We start from the raw sequence: 20,638 nt of genomic DNA, 5'->3' as shown, positions 1-20,638 counted from the left end.
CGGGCTGCTGACCGCTGGCCCGGGGGAGGCGGGGGCGCCCCGGGCTCGGCGCCGAGGGGTCGCGCTCCCCTCTCCTGACGCCTCAGACTCCCGGTCTCCAAAGCCAGAAGAGGAGGTTTGATTCAGCAACTGTTTCCTCTCTTTTCCGGGTCGCTGTGACCCTCTGGATACTGGGTTGATCCACGGAAAAAACCCGAAGACGACGCTTGGGATTTAATTTTTCCTCTCAGTTTTTGGAATCTTTTACTTCTCACTTGGACAAGAACTCACGAGCAAAATCCCCGGTGAGATTCCCCCTCTTGTCGCCCCCCCCCCCTGGAAGTTTTGGTTCGCTGTGTTATCTAAAGACTTAATGTAAAGTTTCTATTTCTTTTTCCGATGGGTGAACGAACCATTGAAACGCCTTTTCCTGGGGGAACCCGGCGAGATTTTCCATTTTTCTCTCCGGCCCTGGCTGCTCTGAAGCCCGGGCGGTCTTCGCCCAGGGGGTGCAAACACGGTTTCCCTCCCGACTTGGGGCGAGGGCTTCCTCCAGGAGGGCTCTGCCACGAACTGCTCTTGCAAACTGTGTCATCAGGTCCAGTGGTCTCGTAGCAGTTTTGAAAGGATGCTGTTAACGTGGCCTTAATGTAGTTACAAAAAAGAAAAAAAAAAATCTGCATTCTCTATGGAAGCCATTATCCCTGAGAATATTTAGGAAAAAGAAAAACCTTTCTTGGTATTAGGGATCGGCCGTCGCGCAAACCCGTCTTTAATGTTTGGAAAAGATAAATTTTACTTACGTCTCTAGGTAAAATCGTTCATTACTTTACACAGAAAGATCTGATAAATTTTTGTGTCTGATTTGCAACTCCCTTGAATTTGTTTCAGAGTTGTACACATCTTGTGTTGGGGTGGAGGGTTGGTTTGGGAATGAAAAGATCCGGGGAGTCTAGGAAGGAAGGCGACGATTGCATACGGATTTACTAGAGGTGTATGGGAAATTGTTTTAGAGTCTTTATTTAAATCCTAATTTCTTGTTCTCCTTATATAGTTTAGTCTGTCCTTTTCTTTAGTTTCTTATTACGGGTGAGAGAGAACTAATTTGGTTAGGATCTGGATTAGTTCAGTGGCTGCTTCACCTGGCCAGCTCTCTAAGAGAGAAAAGTCCTGTGTCCCCCCCACCCCCTTTCTTTTTTTTTTTCTTTTCTTTTCTTTTTTTTTTTTTTTTGCTAATGCTGCCATTGAAGGGGAGCCTTGCGTATTGTAATCCTGTGGGGAGAAACAAGTGGTATAGCCCGTCTGTAAGGAACTGAAACCAACATCTTCTTGCCTATAGGCCTCAGACAGTTGTAATGTGATTAATGTTGATCTTGACATGGAATCACTTGCCCCAGAGCCGAGAGGTCCCAAACTGATGAAGAGGAACCAGATTTCTCAGGAAGCCTTTAACTTACACATATCCTAAACACTTCATTCCGAGGAAAGAAAGGTTGAGTTCGAGGATGAGTTCTCATCTCTGCTCATATCATTATTCTTTAGTGTTGCAATCTGGTTCCTAAGGAGGAAGAGGAAGGCAGCCCTGGAGTGGTTTCTTTCTGTAATTTCAACAGAAGAGTGAGAGATGGAACCCGAAGAAGAAAGGATTCGTTACAGCCAGAGATTGGTTAGTATTTTCTTGTCTTTTTTTTTTTCTTTTCTTTTGTTTTTTTCCAATTTTGAAGCAGAATAACTATTTTGTTTCCATTTGTGAACGTACTGTGATTAAAACTTTTCAGGTGGCTTTTCTCTGCACCAGAGGAGGGAAGGTGTACTAGTATCTCATGTGAATTTTAGGCCAAGTAGTTAGAGTCTTAGTAGTCATCCTATTTGGAAATGGATTTATAGGTAGCTTTTAACTTCTGCTGAAACCGTTGTAAATCAAAGGATTTTGTGGATTACAGTGTGACAAGGATTCCTAATTTTGCAATACTGACATTGTAATACATCTAATTGATTAAGTTAGATTTGAATGTAAATTTGAGGGGCAAAACTGTTTGAGGAAGGATCGTTTTGTATAATTTTTTTAGATTATTGTGTACCAAGATTTTTGGCTTTGAGCTGGGGAGTGGAAATGTGGATTTTTTTTTTTTAACATAAATTAACACTGATAGGGTTGAAGGGGATTGATTGAGAGAAGGTAGAATACTGGATGCTGATAAAGTTCTGTATTTTGTATTTTGGGAGGGATGTATGTGATATATTTTATAGAAATAAATTTTTACTTAGTAATGATTTGGAAGGAATTAGCTTGTATGTGCATATGAATACTTTGTCCTTTAGGCTCCCGCTTTCCTCTCAAGGTTTCCCTACTGGAGTTTAAGAATTTGATTTTTGTTTTCCCTAGTCAAAGAGAGCTTTATTAATGTTCTCACCATATACTCGTTTCAGAAATTTGAATTTATTTGTAGAGTGGGGAATGAGGAAAGCCACAGAACTATATGCATTATGTAAAATTTGGTGAACTGAAAGACCTAGAAAATTACTAAAGGAATTTATGCTGGTTTTATTTGGCTCTGCATTTTAGACTGAATTTGGAGGAAAAAAGAGTGATTCTTTAATTCATTTTCTGATAATCTTCAGACTCTTTGAGAAAAGGCCGGTCTCCCCCGCGGCCCCCCCACGCCCCAGTGTGACTGTTGAAAAGGTGTGGTGTGTATTGGCAAGTGTATCCAGTAGGCAGTATGTTCTGGCAAAGTTTTATTTCAGAGGTTTGCTTCTTGTCTCCTAATCTGTGTGTTGAGATTATAATTCTTTATCTTTAACTTTTAGAAATAAAGTATATCATCAGTGGAATTTTGTACGTTTAGGATTCATTTTTGTTTTGACATTTCTTGAATTCAGGTTTTTGGGGGCAAAAGAAAGAAGATGCTGCAAAACTCTCTTCTCGGTTAGTTACTTCTATATGGATTTTCGTTTTTATCATGTCAGGCTGGTAGAATTGCTGAGCTGTTTCATAAATATCTGAGAGATCTGGGGATCCAGTCTTTCAAAGCAAGTTTTCATATTTGTTAACAAGATAGGGAGGTAGTGGTAAGGAGATCCAAGGAATCTGTGATTTTTGCCCTGGTGAGATTTTTTTTTTTTTAATTGTAAAATGATTGCTACCTGTTGCACACATTAACCTTTTCCTTATCTAGAATATTTTTTTTTCTTCTGGTTTATGTGCTTTTGTAGCAGTGTTGTGTAAGAGGGTACAGCAAATATTTTGGGAGAATCTTGCTCACTTAGAATTTTGGGTAATAATCTTGGAGTTTAGGGTGACTGATGTCTGTTTTCCTTTTTTAAATTACATGACAAAATTATATCCAAAGTGTAAATCCCTTCCATAACATAACTTTTGATATGAGAGCATATTGGTGGCTAATTTGAATGGCAGTCTGCCTACCAAACTTTTAAATTTATTTATTTATAAAATTTATTTATTTTATTTTTGGCTGCGTTGGGTCTTCATTGCTGAGTGTGGGCTTTCTCTAGTGGTGGCGAAAGGGGGCTACTCTTCATTGCGGAGCACAGACTTGAGACGCGCGGGCTTCAGTAGTTGAGGCGTGCAGGCTTCAGTAGCTGTGGCGTGCAGGCTTCAGTAGCTGTGGCACACGGGCTTAGTTCCTCCGCGGCATGTGGGATCTTCCCGGACCAGGGATCGAACCCATGTGCCCTGCATTGGCAGGAGGATTCTTAACCACTGTGCCACCAGGGAAGCCCTAAATTTATGTATTTTATTTAATTTATTTTTGGCTGTGTCGGGCCTTTGTTGCTGTGCGCGGGCTTTCTCCAGTTGTGGTGAGCATGGGCTACTCTTCGGTGCGGTGCGTGGGCTTCTCATTGCGGTGGCTTCTCTTGTTGCAGAGCACGGGCTCTAGGTGCGCGGGCTTCAGTAGTTGTGGTGTACGGCCTTAGTTGCTCTGCAGCATGTGGGATCTTCCTGGACCAGGGCTCAAACCCGTGTCCCCCGCATTGGCAGGCAGATTCCTAACCACTGCGCCACCAGGGAAGCCCTGCCTACCAAACTTTTAATGTCTCTGTGGCAAGTGCTTATATTACAGAATTCTCTATTGATGAAGTTAGATATTTGAGGAATTTTAAGACTGACATGAAGGCATTAAAGGCTAATTTTTACAGTAGCTATAACACTGTATCTCTTTAAAGTAAGTCAAAGTATAGAATTTAGTTTTGTTTTGCAGTTACTGGCCATGGAACATAAAGTTTGAAAGAGAGACAAAATGACAGGTGTTCTGGGCTTCACTGGTGGCGCAGTGGTTGAGAGTCCGCCTGCCGGTGCGGGGGATGCGGGTTAGTGCCCCGGTCCGGGGGGATCCCACATGCCGCGGAGCGGCTGGGCCCGTGAGCCATGGCCGCTGGGTCTGCGCGTCCGGGGCCTGTGCTCCGCAACGGGAGAGGCCACGGTGGTGAGAGCCCTGCGTACCACAAAAAAAAAAAAACGACAGGTGTGCTAATTTGGTTTGGTGATTAAACTTTGTGTGGTCTCATACCATGTTTGTCAAATTGAATTGAATTACCTAGTGCATTGATTATAGTGTTATTGGCTATCACTTCCATATTGTTTTAGAGGACAAAACCTAAATGGTTATCCCTCTGTGACATCCTTTCAAAATAGCCTCTTGGGTGAGAAAATGTAGTATACCAGTATTAACAGTCTGAGGCCAAACTCATTTCAGAATAAGAGTGACTTTAATATTGAGGACCTTTTACCTATCTTTAAAAAAAAAAAAAGTTGTATCCTTACTTATAAGAATATGTATTATTCATGATTGAATAGATCCTTTTTAATGCTTTTAACTGACGTAGCTATTTCAAGTTCACAGACTGGATTTGGTGAGATAAATTTTGATATGTTTGTATCATCTTTGTGACAAGCCATTTTTAAAAAAAATCAGACATAGCTAGTTTTTAAAAATTGGCTTGTCTTTTGTCAAACTAGTATTTATCTGTTACATGTAGAAGAGAATTACACCTTTGAATATGATATGTACGTGTAGATTTGGGGCATAAGCTCTTCTTTCTGGAACTAGAACATTTACTTATTTTGCAGTGTAGGGAATACAAGGGAGGGTAAATGCTGTTTTGACTTTTTTAAACAAGCCACTGTTTTGTTTTGTTTTTAAAGAAAAGATTAGTAGTTTTGCGTATAGATTCCTAGAAGAAAGCCAGATAGATCTCCATGGGAAGTTGACATAGTTGAGGAGGTATTCAAGTGAGAGGGATAGAAGCTTCAGTTTGGTGATGGGTGGATATTTGGTTATCCTGAGGTAATGATGATTTATTTCTGTATTTCTAGTAAATTAAGATGTAGGACCTTACTGAGAAGCATGGACAGGTGCTAATTTTAGAACTTTTTTTTCTTCATTTGGTTTCAGGAGCCAAAGTGTTGGAGTATTTTTGAATGTTTGTCACAGCCATGTATATTTAAGTGTTCGTTTATAGGGAATGTTCAACATAGTATCTTACAGTTTATCTTAATCTAAAATGTTAGTTAAATCCTCAGCAGTTGTAGTCAATATCTTTTAGGTTTTTGAAATCACACCAATTCTGAGTATTCCCTATTATTGCATAGAAAATCAAGGGCAAAATAATGTGCATCTGAAGTAAATGCTTAAGGTATAGTTACATTTAGTATGGAAAAAATTCACTAACCCCTGCCAAAGGCAATTGTAGAAACAAATGAACGCCTAAATCAATGTAAAAGAAGGTGAAGACAATATACTTCAGGGTAAAAGAAGTTATATGACCTGAATATTTTTTTCCCTTGACTTCACCTAAGCCTAGTGCTGTTATCTGAAGGGAGAGATGCTGATTTACTTGAGAACTCAGCTTGCTTGTCAATCTTGATGCTAAGATTAAGAGATTTTCTAAAGGATGTTATTATACTACTGGATGCTCAATCCTGTTAATGTGCCTTACATATGATTCTCTCTGAAATAGCTAAATCATTTATCTGTTGCAAGAAACTGAGGGCACTGAGTCCTTATGATATTCTCACCTTTCTTTGGGTCATCCTTAAAATTGTCTCCCCAGATTCAGGAGCAACGAACAAATTATCCCTTTTACAAACAGTCGCACTTTGGATGTCCCCGCTCTAAGGTCTTTCTGCCCAGGAATAGACCAGGCAAAATAAAAACCTAATTTTAAGCAATTTTTTCCATAGTTTATTAATAATTAAAAATAATTATAGATGGTCTAAATTGTTGAATTTGCTTATTTATCATTATTCCATTAGACTTAACTGTCAGTCTCTATTGGTGGAGGAGTACATTGTTCGGAGTGTTGCAGTCTCCTTCCTGGTGATGTAGGAAAAACTTGTTGCCCATTTTTGGCATTCAAAAGGCAGATGATGAGGGAGCTAATTCTTTATACTTATGCATCAGTCTTCCACAGTTACCCGTATTTTGGGGACCCAGAATACAGGGCTGTATTTAAGCCCCATTACTTTCTCTTGTTTATTTTGCTGAGCACTAATCGCTACCATACTTAAGTTTGTGCATATCTCTCCATTAGAGTACAAGCTCCTTGAGAGTTGGGCCTTTGTTTTTGTTCATGGTGTCTACTGGATGCTTCAAATAGTGCCTGACACATAGAAAGTGCTCAATAATTAGCCTCAAAAAGAGAGAAGAAAGTACTCTCAGTCTGCAATGTAGAAAATGCTCAATAAGTATTTGTTGATATTGTTGAAAGCCCTCATAAGTATTTACTTTTCTTTGCTATGAGTTTTCTTGACTGCTAGGAATAGATCACTAGAATGGAGGAGAGTTTGGTATACAGGGATGAACAAAATATCGGGTTATTGGGTTCTGTAGTATACGTAAGAACCAGAAGGCCTAAGCTCTAACAAATAAAAACTTATGCTTAGCACACATGCCACATGAACACATTTATAGTATTTAAGCCATTAGAACAAATAAGAAAATATTTAGTTAACTGTAAAAGTGCAATCTGAATTTTAAGTTTCCTATCTCAAATCCTGTCCTAAACCCTCCATGTTAAGGTTTTTGCTGACTTTAAGACAACCTTAAAGTTGTGAAGTTGCAAGCGATGGTGTTTGTGTTATTCTCAAGTCTTGGTTTTTGTAAACTGATACAGCCACTATGGAGAACAGTATGGAGGTTCCTTAAAAACTAAAAATAGAACTACCATACGACCCAGCAGTCCCACTACTGGGCATATACCCTGAGAAAACCATAATTCAAAAAGAGTCATGTACCACAATGTTCATTGCAGCTCTATTTACAGTAGCCAGGACACGGAAGCAACCTAAGTGTTCATCGACAGATGAATGGATAAAGAAGATGTGGCACATATATACAATGGAATATTACTCAGCCATAAAAAGAAACGAAATTGAGTTATTTGTAGTGAGGTGGGTGGACCTAGAGTCTGTCACACAGAGTGAAGTAAGTCAAAGAGAAAAACAAATACCATACGCTAACACATACGTATGGAATCTAAAAAAAAAAAAAGGGTTCTGAAGAACCTAGGGGCAGGACAGGAATAAAGACGCAGACGTAGAGAATCGACTTGAGGACCTGGGGAAGGGGAAGGGTAAGCTGGGACGAAGTGAGAGAGTGGCATGGACATATATACACTACCAAATGTAAAATAGGTAGCTAGTGGGAAGCAGCCACATAGCACAGGGAGATCAGCTCTGTGCTTTGTTACCACATAGAGGGGTGGGATAGGGAGTAGATACAGGGATATATGTATAGCTGGTTCACTTTGTTATAAAGCAGAAACTAACACACCATTATAAAGCAATTATACTCCAATAAAGATGTTAAAAAAAAAGAGTCTTGGTTTTGACCATTAAGTCAGGGAATGGATACATTTGCTATATACCATGTAGAGGGACATAACATTCTTATTTTCTGTTCCTTTTTATTTTTCTTCCTGGGGAATGGACATCCTTAGTCAGGTTTTATTAGTGTGCTCTCTTTATCTCATTTTTGGGATAATACGGTGTTTTTTCCTTGTGCTTTCACATCAACAGAGATTAAAATTCAATAAACATTTATCATGTGTCAAGTACTAGGCTAGGTTCTTTCAGATACGTTACCTTATTTAATCTTCAAAACAGCCCTGTAAGGTAGATGGTATAGTTTCCAACCTTAATTTTTTTTTATCATGGTAATGGAGGCTTAGGGAGCTGCCTTGACTTGACCAGGATCACAAAGTTGGTAAGAAGTGGAACCAGACTTTGAACCCTGTGTTTCTTCTTTCACACCTTATCATCTCTCTTGCAGTGTATTTCATACAGAAAACAAATGATAGGTACTCCTGCTGTAGGAAGTTGTAAACTGAGTACTTCATCTTTTTTTGAGGCTACTGTTACAGTTTCTTCCCTAACAGATATCTGCTTAATAGCCTAAATGAGATAGCTACAAATATTGGACAGCTAACATTTGATTATGTTTTTTAAAAATTGGCAGGTTGGGTTTCCCTGGTGGCGCAGTGGTTGAGAGTCCGCCTGCCGATGCAGGGGACGCCAGTTCGTGCCCTGGCCCGGGAAGATCCCACATGCTGCAGAGCGGCTGGGCCCGTGAGCCATGGCCGCTGAGCCTGCGCGTCCGGAGCCTGTGCTCCGCGACGGGAGAGGCCACAACAGTGAGAGGCCCGCGTACTGCAAAAACAAACAAGCAAACAAACAAAATTGGCAGGTTCTTTCTTTTTTGTGAACTTTGAACTTACTGCACTTGATCTATTAAAATAGCAATATTCATGCAGTTTGTGTATATGTCAAGCCTTTTATTTATGCATGTCACTCATATCATTGTTTTCTGTTTTAAATTTTAGGTTCTTGGGGGTTTTCTCTATCTGTGAGTACTTGGTAAAAACTTAAAGCATAAAGATAAAAGGCAGCAGATAGTGACCAAATGAGTGGTTTTGGCAAATACAGTGGTGAAGGCCTCCTTCAGGTAGGTAGAGAGGAGGAGGGAAGAGGGTGGTCTTGTAAGAGCTAAAGAGAGCATAAGCTTTACTATGGAGTGGGAAGCCTATAGGCTGTTAGATTAGTAGGACTAAAGTAGAAGATTTGTTTGGGAGGTAGTGTTGATAACGTAGGGAACACATTTTAAACAATTACGAAAGCCAGGTATGGAAAATAGAGAGCTGTTAGAAGCTGTGGTTTGTTTTTAATTGAACACTAATTTGATCAAAGTGTTTTTTTACGAGTAATGTTTTTGTAGTTTTAAGTCAGGGAGGTGTCTAGAAGAATACTGAAATAGATTACCTCTTGAGGTGATAGGTTACCTGAACTCTAGGGCAGTGGTTCTTGAAGTGTGGTCCACTTACCAGCAAGGTAAACATTACCTGGGTGTCTGGGAACTAGTTAGAAATGCATATTTTTGGGGCCCTGCCCCATACTTGCTGGATCAGAAACTCTGGGGTTGGGACCCAGTGATCTGTGTTTTAACAAGCCAGGTGATTCTGATGTGTGCAGAAGTTTGAGAACTACTGCTCTGGGGTATAGATAGTAGAAATGGAAAGGAAGAGATCGAAGCAAGACACTTTGGCAGTGAAGGACTGACAAAACTTGGTGAATGGTAGATACCAGCATGTTAGGATGGAAAAGAGTGCTTGATTGGGGATCATGAGCCCAGAGTCCTAGTACCAGTCCTATTACCAACTATAGTTTTGAGCAAGAGAACTGACCTCTTATTGAGGGAGTTGTACTAAGTGATTTCTGAGGATTTTGGAAGCAAAGACAAATAAGTTAAGGTGGACTCTGGGATTAAGTCTCGATTATCAGGAAGATCAGAGGGAGGGATTTTTGAAAGAGGGAGGAGTGAATGTGGGCGGATGTTTTAGACATTTGGAACAGATTTGTTTAAAGCAGAGGTTCTCAGCTGGGTGTAATTTTTGCCCCCCCTCAGGAGACATTTGGCAATATCTGGAGACATTTTTGATTGTCCGACTAGGAGAGCACTACTGGTATGTTAGTGAGTAGAGGCTAGGGGTGCTGTGAGAACATCCCATTAAGCATTCCCTACAACAGAACCTGCCGCATAGCGCAGGGAGCTCAGCTCGGTGCTCTGTGGTGACCTAGATGGGTGGGATGGGGTGGTGGTGGGAGGGAGGTCCAAGAGGGAGGGGATATATGTATACATATAGATGATTCACTTCGTTGTACAGCAGGAACTAACACAACATTGTAAAGCAACTATATCCCGAAAACAAAAACAAAAAACAAATTGCCCATAACAAAGAATTATCCCATGTTAATTGGGTGAGATTGAAAACTCTGATTTAAAGAGAGCTATCCAGTAGTTGGGTTCTAGGTTTCCATCCTGATTATCTGCTGTTAATCTTAGAGTTTTAAGTCCAACACAAAACATCTTGAAAGCATCTCAGATTGTGTTTCTCAGGGCTTTGCCCAAATAAGCATGAAGTGGTTTTTTTGTTGTTGAATTTTTGCAAAAGTAACTTCATGGTTATGGCAAATCCTCAACCTAGTTGCAGATTTCTTTATTATTCCTTTTAACTTATTCTAAGATCACTTGATTTGGGTAACCAAAGTAAGTACTCACTGCCTTGAGATGAATTGTTAAGCTATAACAATAAATCATCGTTTGGTATTCTCTTTGAAGGATAGCAAAAAATGAGCTGAAAGCTGTGGGTGTTGATATGAACAAATATTGAAATACTTTTGATTACCCTGTGGCTAAATAAACCCATGGCCATTCCTGAGAAACAACCTCATAAGCTGGTTGTGGCCCTCAGTGTGAATTTAAGGTAGCCCCAACCTTAATTTATCTCTTTATATCCCTGGATCACAGAAGTTACGAAGTCTTTTGTGTCAGGGCAGTAATCTAGCCAACCCTTTCTTGTTTCTGACAGTAACTTCAAGAGAATGTATATTCATAAATATGGTGATTGTATTATAGTACTTTAGTCATTTCCAAAGTACCTCTGTGTCTATTGTCTTTTGATCATCTTATTCTTTTGATCTTCACAATTGCAGGGGTTGCTAGGACATGGGGATGGTGCTACCATGTTGCACAATTCCTGAGGGACCCATTCACATTTCTTAATCTATGTGAAAGATGCTCTTGGAGTTGGGCAGTGTGCAAACAAACAAAAAAAAGGGACCCTTTCTGGGTGGATAAGATAAAGGAAGGGCTTCCCTCAAGGCGCAGTGGTTAAGAATCCGCCTGCCAATGCAGGGGACACAGGTTTGAACCCCGGTCCAGGAAGATCCCACATGCTGCAGAGCAACTAAGCCTGTGCGCCACAATTACTGAGCCTGCGCTCTAGAGCCCGCAAGCCACAACTACTGAGCCCGTGCGCCTAGAGCCCGTGCTCCGCAACAAGAGAAGCCACGGCAATGAGAAGCCTGAGTACTGCGATGAAGAGTAGCCCCTGCTCTCCTCAACTAGAAAAAAGCCCGTGCAGCAACGAAGACCTAATGCAGCCAAAAATAAATATAAATAAAATAAATTTCTTTCAAAAAAAAGGTAAAGGAAAAGCCACCTTGTATATTTGAAACAAAGGGAGAAAAGAGTCCAGTCTGATGAATAATAGCACACATTAATTGAGTGTGTACTATGTGCTTGGTACTGACCTTTTACATATATTAACTAATTTAATTTTCAGCAGCCCTTTGAGGTAGGTTCTGTGATTCCCACTTTCTGGTTTGGAAACTGAGGCATAGCACAGTTAAGTAACTTGTCCCAGGTTATTCAGCTAAGTCTGGAAAGAGCCAGGATTTATAGTAGGCAGTCTAAGATATACTGCCTCTTTTTCAACTTTGTTGGAACGCAGTTTGTAAATGTTCTGCTGTTGAATTTAGGGTGTTCCCCAAGTCATCTTTTCTCACTCAAGAGATTCACTCACTTAAATGTTTGCTGAGTGCTTACACCGTGTGAGGCACTTAACATATGCCTTGCTTTTTTAGAACTTCCAAATAACTGTGGTTTCAGGTAGTGCTGAATACTTTGAAGAAATTAAGAGGGGGATGAAATACTTGTAGGGTGGGGATCACTCCTTGAGTTGGGTCATCGGTAAAGGCTCCCTGAGAAGATGGTGTTTGTAACTGAGACCTGAGCGATGAGGAGCCAGTCTTGTGAAGGTCAAGGCCTTGGGGGACCAGATCTGGGTCAGCAGAGCTCTAGGTTGAGGGACCAGCTAATGCAAAGCCCTATGGTAGGAATGAAAAAATATTACAAGCACTTAACCACGTGTCAGACACCATGCAGGGCACTTGGGATACAGATACAGTGATGAGCAAGATAGGCATGGTCCCGCTATCATCAAGATCACGGTCTGTTAGGGAAGTCAGACATTAAATACTTATAATGTTAATTATAGTTATGCAAAGGACTACAAAGATAATGTAGGAGGCAATGAAAGTGTGTAATAGAGTGACCTGATCTAAACTTCAGGAGTGGGAAGAGGCATCAGGGAACGCTTCCAGAGAAAACCTTTAAAGCTGAGACCTGAAGGGTGAGTAAGAGGTAACCAGGCAAAAAGGAGAAGTGATTATCATATGCAAAACCTCCGAGGTTGGAAGGAATCTGACATGTTTGAGGAGCCTACCAGCCAAACAAAACCAAAAAGGGCAGTGTAACTGGAGAGAGGAAGTAAGTGGTGGAGACAGTTAAAATCCTGACAAGGTAATCAGGGTCAGGTCAAGTAGGGCTTTATTCTTTTCTTTTTAAATTAATTAATTAATTTATTTATTTTTGATTGTGTTGGGTCCTCGTTGCTGGACGCGGGCTTTCTCTAGTTGCAGCTAATGGGGGCTACTCTTTGTTGCGATGCGCGGGCTTCTCACCGCGGTGGCTTCTCTTGTTGCGGAGCACGGGCTCTAGGTGCACGGGCTTCAGTAGTTGCAGCACACGGGCTCAGTAGTTGTGGCTCGCGGGCTCTAGAGCACAGGCTCAGTAGTTGTGGCACACAGGGTTAGTTGCTCCATGGCATGTGGGATCTTCCTGGACCGAGGCTCAAAGGGTAGAGCTTTATTCTGAAGGCAGTGGGAATGCAAAGTTCAGCAGAGGAGTATAACATGCTTGGAGTAATATCAGTAGCTGCAGTGTAGAGAAGGGATCAGGGAGAGCTAAGAATGAATTTGGTGAGAACAATTAGGAGGCTACTGCGGTTCAGGTAAGATAAGACAGTAGTATGGTTGAGAGTGCTGGCAGTAGAATTATAGAGGTCTTCAGGAATATTTAGGAAATGGAATCAAAGGACTTTGGTTCATTGGTTGTGTGGAGGGTGAGGTTAAGGGGAACATATAAGCATGACTCCCACGTTTTTCTCATGTGAGTGGTTTGTGGTGCAGTCCTTTTATTGAGACACAGGGCACACTGAAGGAAGAGCAGGTTTGGAGATTGAGGGGAAGAGCTTACGTTCAGTTTTTTTTTTTTTTTTTTTTTTTTTTTTGCGGTACACAGGCCTCTCACTGTTGTGGCCTCTCCCGTTGCGGAGCACAGGCTCTGGACACGCAGGCTCAGGGGCCATGGCTCATGGGCCCAGCCACTCCGCGGCATGTGGGATCTTCCCGGACCAGGGCACGAACCCATGTCCCCTGCATCGGCAGGCGGACTCTCAACCACTGCGCCACCAGGGAAGCCCTTACGTTCAGTTTTGAGTTAAGTTTGGACAGGTTGAGTGTGAAGTGCCTGTGAGACATCCTGGTAGAACTGTTGAGTAGGTAACTGGCTGCAGTTCTGGGCTTCAGGAAGGGCTTATTGGCATATAGCTGGATCTTACTGGCATACGTGTGGTAGTTGAAGTTGGGTAGACAGGGAGTGACTTACAAAGTGGGTGAGAAGGAGGGACCAGAAGGATATGAGGAAAATCAGGAGTAGTGGTGCTGGGACTTCCCTGGTGGTCCAGTGGGTAAGACTCCTCACTCCCAATGCAGGGGTCCCGGGTTTAATCCCTGTTCGGGGCACTAGATCCCACATGCAGGCTGCAACTAAGAGTTTGCATGCCGCAACGAAGATCCTGCATGCCACAACTAAGGCCCGGTGTGGCCAAAATAAATAAATAAATAAATTCTTTAAAAAAAAAAAAAAAAAAAGAGTAGTGGTGCCTTGGGGACTTCTCTGGTGGTCCAGTGGTTAAGACTCCACGCTTCCAAGCAGGCGCATGGGTTCAGTCCCTGGTCGGGGAACTAAAATCCCACATGCCATGCAGTGGGGCCAAAAGATTTTTTTTTTTAAAAAAAGGATAAACAGTTTATCAGGCACTGTTCTAACCATCAGTGTATTTTTACTCATTTAGTGCTTGTAACTCTATGAAGTAGGTGCTGTTATTATCTCTATTTTATAGATCAGGAAAATGATACAAGAAGGGACCGTATAACTTGCTCAAGACCACTGGGTAGTAACTGGAGAAGTTGGTTTTCAAACCCAGGTTTGTCTGGCTCCAGTTTGCATTCTTTTTTTTTCTTTATAAATTTGTTTATTTAGGTTTTTTATTTTTTGGCTGCGTTGGGTCTTCATTGCTATGCGTGGGCTTTCTCTAGTTGCAGCGAGCGGGGGATACTTTTCGTTGCAGTGTGCGGGCTTCTCATTGCGGTGGCTTCTCTTGTTGTGGAGCACGGGCTCTAGGCACGCGGGCTTCAGTAGTTGTGGCACGTGGGCTCAGTAGTTGTGACTCGTGGGCTCTAGAGCTCAGGCTCATAGTTGTGGCTTAGTTCCTCTGTGGCATGTGGGATCTTCCCGGACCAGGGCTTGAACCCGTGTCCCCTGCATTGGCAGGCGGATTCTTAACCACTGCGCCACCAGGGAAGTCCACTTATTTTTATTAAACACCACTTTACACTAATAGTGTTTCAAAGAGGAGGGAGTGGTCAGCTGAGGTGGATGCTGCTCACGGGCTGAGTATACTGAAGACTGAGATTTCCATTGGATTTGGCAACATAGAGGTTATTGGTGACTTTAAACAGGAGTTTTGGTGGCATTTGGGGGCAAAAGACATTCTTCAAAATAAATGTGAGATTAAACAGAGACAGTGAATGAAGAGAAGTTTGGCTGTGAACAGAGAAGTGGAGCAAGTCGTTAGCTACAAGTGTAGGATCCAGAGAATGTTCTCTTCAATATTTATTTGTTTGCTGTGTTTTGTTTTAAGATAGAAGAGACCACTGCATTTTTTTGTTAATGGCGTTATCAACTATTACTCCTTCTGTTACTCTCCATATTTAATTAGTTGCTAAGGCCTGCTGGATTTCTGATATTCATCTCTTTGTAGTTCCCACTGCCACTTCTAGTTCTTACTCTTAGCCTGGACTATTGTAGTAGCCTCTTTCTTAGATTTTTTTTTTTTAGTATCTTTTTTTTTTTAAGTTTATTTATTTATTTTGGCTGCGTTGGGTCTTCATTGCTGCGTGCGGGTTTTCTCTAGTTGCGGCGAGCAGGGGCTACTCTTCATTATGGTGCATGGGCTTCTCATTGCGGTGGCTTCTCTTGTTGCGGAGCATGGGCTCTAGGCGCACGGGCTTCAGTAGTTGTGGCACGCAGGCTCAGTATTTGCAGCTCGCGGGCTCTAGAGCGCAGACTCAGTAGTTGTGGCGCATGGACTTAGTTACCCCGCAGCATGTGGGATCTTCCCAGACCAGGGCTCGAACATGTGTCCCCTGCATTGGCAGGTGGCTTCTTAACCACTGTGCCACCAGGGAAGTCCCTCCATTATTTCTTTCTTTTTTTTTTTTTTTTTTTTTGCGGTACACAGGCCTCTCACTGTTGTGGCCTCTCCCATTGCGGAGCACAGGCTCTGGACGCGCAGGCTCAGTGGCCATGGCTCACGGGCCCAGCTGCTCCGCGGCATGTGAGATCCTCCCGGACCGGGGCACGAACCCATGTCCCCTGCATTGGCAGGCGGACTCTCAACCACTGCGCCACCAGGGAAGCCCCCTCCATTATTTCTTATATTGTGCTTCTAAGGTTCTGATAATGTTATCCCCATCCTCTGTGACATTTCCATTCTATAAAGTCACTGGTGGCGTGGGACAGACACTGGACCTTGGTTCATGAAACTTGGCTTTGAATTTCAGCTTATAAACTGTGTAATCTTGAGCAAGTTATTTAACCTTGATGAACTTTCATTTTTCATGTGTGGAATAGTAAAAATAAAACTTACATTTTGGAAATAGCTTTTTAGTGCTTGGTTAACTTTAAAGGTTTGTCACTATAGGCGTGAACTCCTTAGCCTGGTATTCAGGCTTTCCTGCACACTTGTGATATCCTGTCCCCTGTCCCTACCCTAGTTCTCATCCTCTAAAACCCATTTGCAGTATTGTTTTCTTAATCCTGTATGTTGAAGGAAACCTCTTTTCTGAACACTCATAGTTTTTTCTCGCTATCTCTTGTGATATCTAACTGGATACAAAATAGAAAGTTTAATTATGTCTAGATTATGTGCTCCTTGAGGACAGAGCATGGCACACAGAAGCAGAGAACTATTTTCATCACTGAGACTCTAACATTATGAGTTGGTTAGCTTCGTCATGAACACAAGGTAGAATGTAATCAAATTAATTTACTGTATTCTCTTGTTAAGTGCTGACAGTACTGCTATAATTATCAGGTGGGTGGTGGTCAGACAAAAGAGAGGGGAGCCAAGGAACAAGAATTTGCCACGTCTGGTTGCCCCACTTGTTCTGGTCAGTAGAGAAAGGTGGAACAGACTGCTCATGTTCTTAAGACCATCCAGTTACCTTATTGCTTATACTGTGCTCACCAGGCTACTTTCATAATTACTTTGTTTCCCCTGTTCCTTGATATTGGGAAATGGGTTCCCTGGATAATGGGCATGATTATTCATAGTGCTAGGCATTGTGAAGAAGTTAACTGACAATCCTTTTATCTTGCAGAGTTGAGTACTAGCCTACCAAGATCTCTCCTCTGAACCTTAAAGGAGACAAAAATGTCCACTTAACAGTAGTAGTGTCTACACTCTTTTTACGTACAAAGGTTTGAACGGTGTGTAGAATGTTAAGGTACCATTGTACCTTAGCTCAGACCCTTTTCTCCGGGGAGCATTTCTTTGACTAGCTCACATCTTCCAGTTATTCTCATAGTATAGAATACCTCTTATGCCTAGCACTTCTCAAAATTGCCACTTTGCTTGGGTTATTATTTGATTATCTGTTTCCCTTTTAGAATATAAGCATCATTAAAGGCTGCTACAGTGCCTTTTCTCACCATTTTATCCCCGTGCTTGGTACAGGTCCTGGTCCACAGTAGGTTCTTGATGGATTTTTTTTCTGTGAATGTGCATATCTAAAATGCTTTCCCTCCCACCCCATTCTGTCTTCTTGGGTAAGCTCTTAGTAAGCTCTTAGTTGTCCTCTTAAGACCCCCAGATGTTGCTCTTCTCTTGAGTTCTCCTCAGTTACATTCCCAAGACACTTCTTATGCATTTTTGCTCTGGGACTAGTCACTTTGTGTTGTAATTTTTTGACCACGAGTCTCTTTTCACCCAGCTAGAGTAGACTCTTTTCCAGTTTTATTGAGAAATAATTGACATACATCACTGTATAAGTTTAAGGCATACAGCATGATGGTGTGATTTACATATATTGTGAAATGATTACCACAGTAGGTTCAGCTAATATCCATCTTACCATACAGATACAATAAAAAGAAGAGAAGGGGACTTCCCTGGCGGTCCAGTGGTTCAGACTCTGCGCTTCCAATGCAGGGGGCGCAGGCTCAGTCCCTGGTTAGGGAACTAAGATCCTATATGCTGTGTGGTGTGGCCAAAAAAAGAGAGAAGAAAGGAAAAGAAATTTTTTCTCCTTGTGATGAGAACTCTTAGGAATTTCTCTTCTAAGAACTTTTCTACATATCATACAGCAGTGTTAGCTGTAGACATCATGTTGCACATTACATCCCTAGTACTATTTTTTTTTTGTAACATCCCTAGCACTTATTAATCTTCTCACTGTAAGTTTGTACCTTTTGACCACCTTCCTCGTTTCCCCTCCCCCCGCACCTCATCTCTGGTAAGCACTAGAGTAAGACTTCTTTAAGGCAAGAACCATGTCTTTTTTAAGTGCTCAAGTGCATTCTATTGTGCTTAGCTTTATTGCGCTTAGCAAATATTGCAGGTTTTACAAATTGAAGGTTTGTGGCAACCCTGCATTGTCAGATGATGGTTAGCATTTTTTAGCAATAAAGTATTTTTTAATTAAGGTATATATATATGTTTGTTGTTTTTTTTTTTTTTTTTTTGCAGTACGCGGGCCTCTCACTGTTGTGGCCTCTCCCGTTGCGGAGCACAGGCTCCGGACGCGCAGGCTCAGCGGCCATGGCTCACGGGCCCAGCCGCTCCGCGGCATGAACCCGTGTCCCTTGCGTCGGCAGGCGGACACTCAACCACTACGCCACCAGGGAAGCCCTATATATATGTTTTTAGACAATACTTTTGCACACTTAATAGATTATAGTGTAGTATAAACATAACTTTCATATATCTCCAAGGTATGCTTGTATGTCTATTGAAATGAATGGAAATGTGTTGTGCACTTCCTTGAAAGTACATAGAGCATCATATATAACATAATAGCCCTAACAGTTAAAAAAACCTGGGCTTCCCTGGTGGCGCAGTGGTTGAGAGTCCGCCTGCCGATGCAGGGGACACAGGTTCGTGCCCCGGGCCGGGAAGATCCCACATGCCACGGAGCGGCTGGGCCCGTGAGCCGTGGCTGCTGAGCTTGCGCGTCCGGAGCCTGTGCTCCGCAATGGGAGAGGCCACAACAGTGAGAGGCCCACATACTGCAAAAACAAACGAACAAACAAAAACAAAAAACAACCAAACAAAAGACCTTAGCTTGGTAATCAGGAAGCCTGTATTAATTATCTCAGCTTCATTTTATTTACCTGCCAGTTTCTTCTCAGTTCTAATACTTTAAACCAGTTGTTTTCAAAGTGTGACCCAGACCACGTCATCTGGGAACTTGTTAGAAATGCAGATTCCCAGGTCCTACCCCAAACTTACTGAATCAGAAACTCTGGGAGCGGGACCTGGACTTGTTTCAGCAAGTCCACTAGGTGATTCTGATAGATGGTAAACAGAACCACTGAAATTATTTTAGCAGTTACTTTTTCTGTGCATTAAAAAAAAAAAATAGAGTTAACAACCTTAATTTAAACTTCATAGCTTAAAGTTATTTTTAAAACTTTTCTTTATATGTGTTTCGTACCAGTTGAATTTGAGGACATTTTTCTAAACTAGTTGTAGCTAAGCATCAAGGTATCTTTGAATCAGAGGCAGTAGATTCAGAAGTATTTGAAGACTGCTGCTTGCACAAAGTATGAGTGTGTGTATGTGCTTATATCTGTATATATGCATGTAGCATACATACATGTTTTTCTCTCTGTCACTGGAAAATTCTCCATGATGAGTGGTTAAAGGAAGGGAAGGATACAGTACAGGCCTCTATTAGGCAGACTTGAATGAGTGGTATGGCAGAATAAGAAGTATTAAAAAGTAGAAGTTGCTTTTTTACAGTAGCAGATCCACATATAGTCGGCCCTCTGTGTTCCTGTATCCTGCATCCATGGATTCAACCAACCATGGATTGAAAATATTCAGGGGAAAAATTCCAGAAAGTTTCAAAGAGCAAAACTTGAATTTGCTGCGGTGGCAACTACTTTCATAGCACTTACATTGTATTTACAGTCATTTATATAGTATTGTATTAGGTATTATAAGTAATCTAGAGATGGTTTAAAGCATACGGGAGGATGTGCATAGGTTATATGCAAATACCATACCATTTTATGTAAGGGGCTTGAGCATTTGTGGATTTTGGGGGGTGGGGGTTAAGGGGAGTTCCTGGAACAAATCCCATGTGGATGCTGAGGGACAACTAGATTTACCTCCTATACCAAGGAGCTCTCTTAGCAACAGATATTTACCTCTGTGCTACCTGCAACGGGTTGTTGTGGACTGAAAGGTACTGATTATTGTTGATGTTCATTTACTTCCTGTAGAGGGAGTTGCACACTTTACTATTGGAAACCATAATAATGGCATATCTGAGATGCATATTTTGTGTTTGGCACTATGCTAAGTGCTTTTATATGTGGCCCACTTCCACCACTGTTGTTTTGGCTTAATACCTTGAGTTTAAATTTACTCTCTGTTAAATAAAAGGGAACCTTTTGGAAATAGAGTTCCTAAAAAGAACTCCTTTTTTTTTTTTAATAGATTTATTTATTTTTATTTATTTATTTTTGGCTGTGTTGGGTTTTCGTTGCTGCGCGGGGGCTTTCTCTAGTTGCAGTGAGTGGGGGCTACTCTTCATTGCGGTGTGTGGGCTTCTCATTGCGGTGGCTTCTCTTCTTGCGGAGCATGGAACCTAGGCGTGCGGGCTTCAGTAGTTGTGGCACACGGGCTCAGTAGTTGTGGCGCACAGGCTTAGTTGCTCTGTGGCATGTGGGATCTTCCCGGACCAGGGCTCAAACCCATGTCCCCTGCGTTGGCAGGCAGATTCTTAACCACTGTGCCACCAGGGAAGCCCAAGAACTCCTTTTATGATACCTAGTTGAACAGTTTCAGGATTTAGTAAACAGTATCATGTTTGCTTCATTTACCTGTTGTACCTTTTGTGTGTGTATGTGATTCATTATTTTTATAGATTATACTCCATATAAAG

At 41.7% G+C, this 20,638-nt stretch overlaps 1 protein-coding gene across 1 annotated transcript in view; it reads left to right on the top strand.

The window, feature by feature from the left end:
* Window positions 1-215: 215 nt before the first annotated feature.
* The window catches only part of KDM2A (lysine demethylase 2A), a gene marked incomplete at its 3' end in the record, with an annotated part of 98,202 nt that continues 77,779 nt past the window's right edge, over window positions 216-20,638 (top strand). The window contains exons 1-2 of the mRNA XM_079708959.1: window positions 216-284; window positions 1,522-1,645. Of these exons, the coding sequence (XP_079565085.1) occupies window positions 1,604-1,645 (42 nt within the window). The 5' untranslated portion in view covers window positions 216-284; window positions 1,522-1,603. The remainder of the gene's footprint in view (window positions 285-1,521; window positions 1,646-20,638) is intronic.

The sequence above is a fragment of the Hyperoodon ampullatus genome (genome assembly GCF_949752795.1).
Source record: "Hyperoodon ampullatus genome assembly, chromosome: 7".
Taxonomy (NCBI): domain Eukaryota; kingdom Metazoa; phylum Chordata; class Mammalia; order Artiodactyla; family Ziphiidae; genus Hyperoodon; species Hyperoodon ampullatus.
Note: the sequence above shows the minus strand (reverse complement) of the source record. Positions and strands in the feature narration are given on the sequence as shown.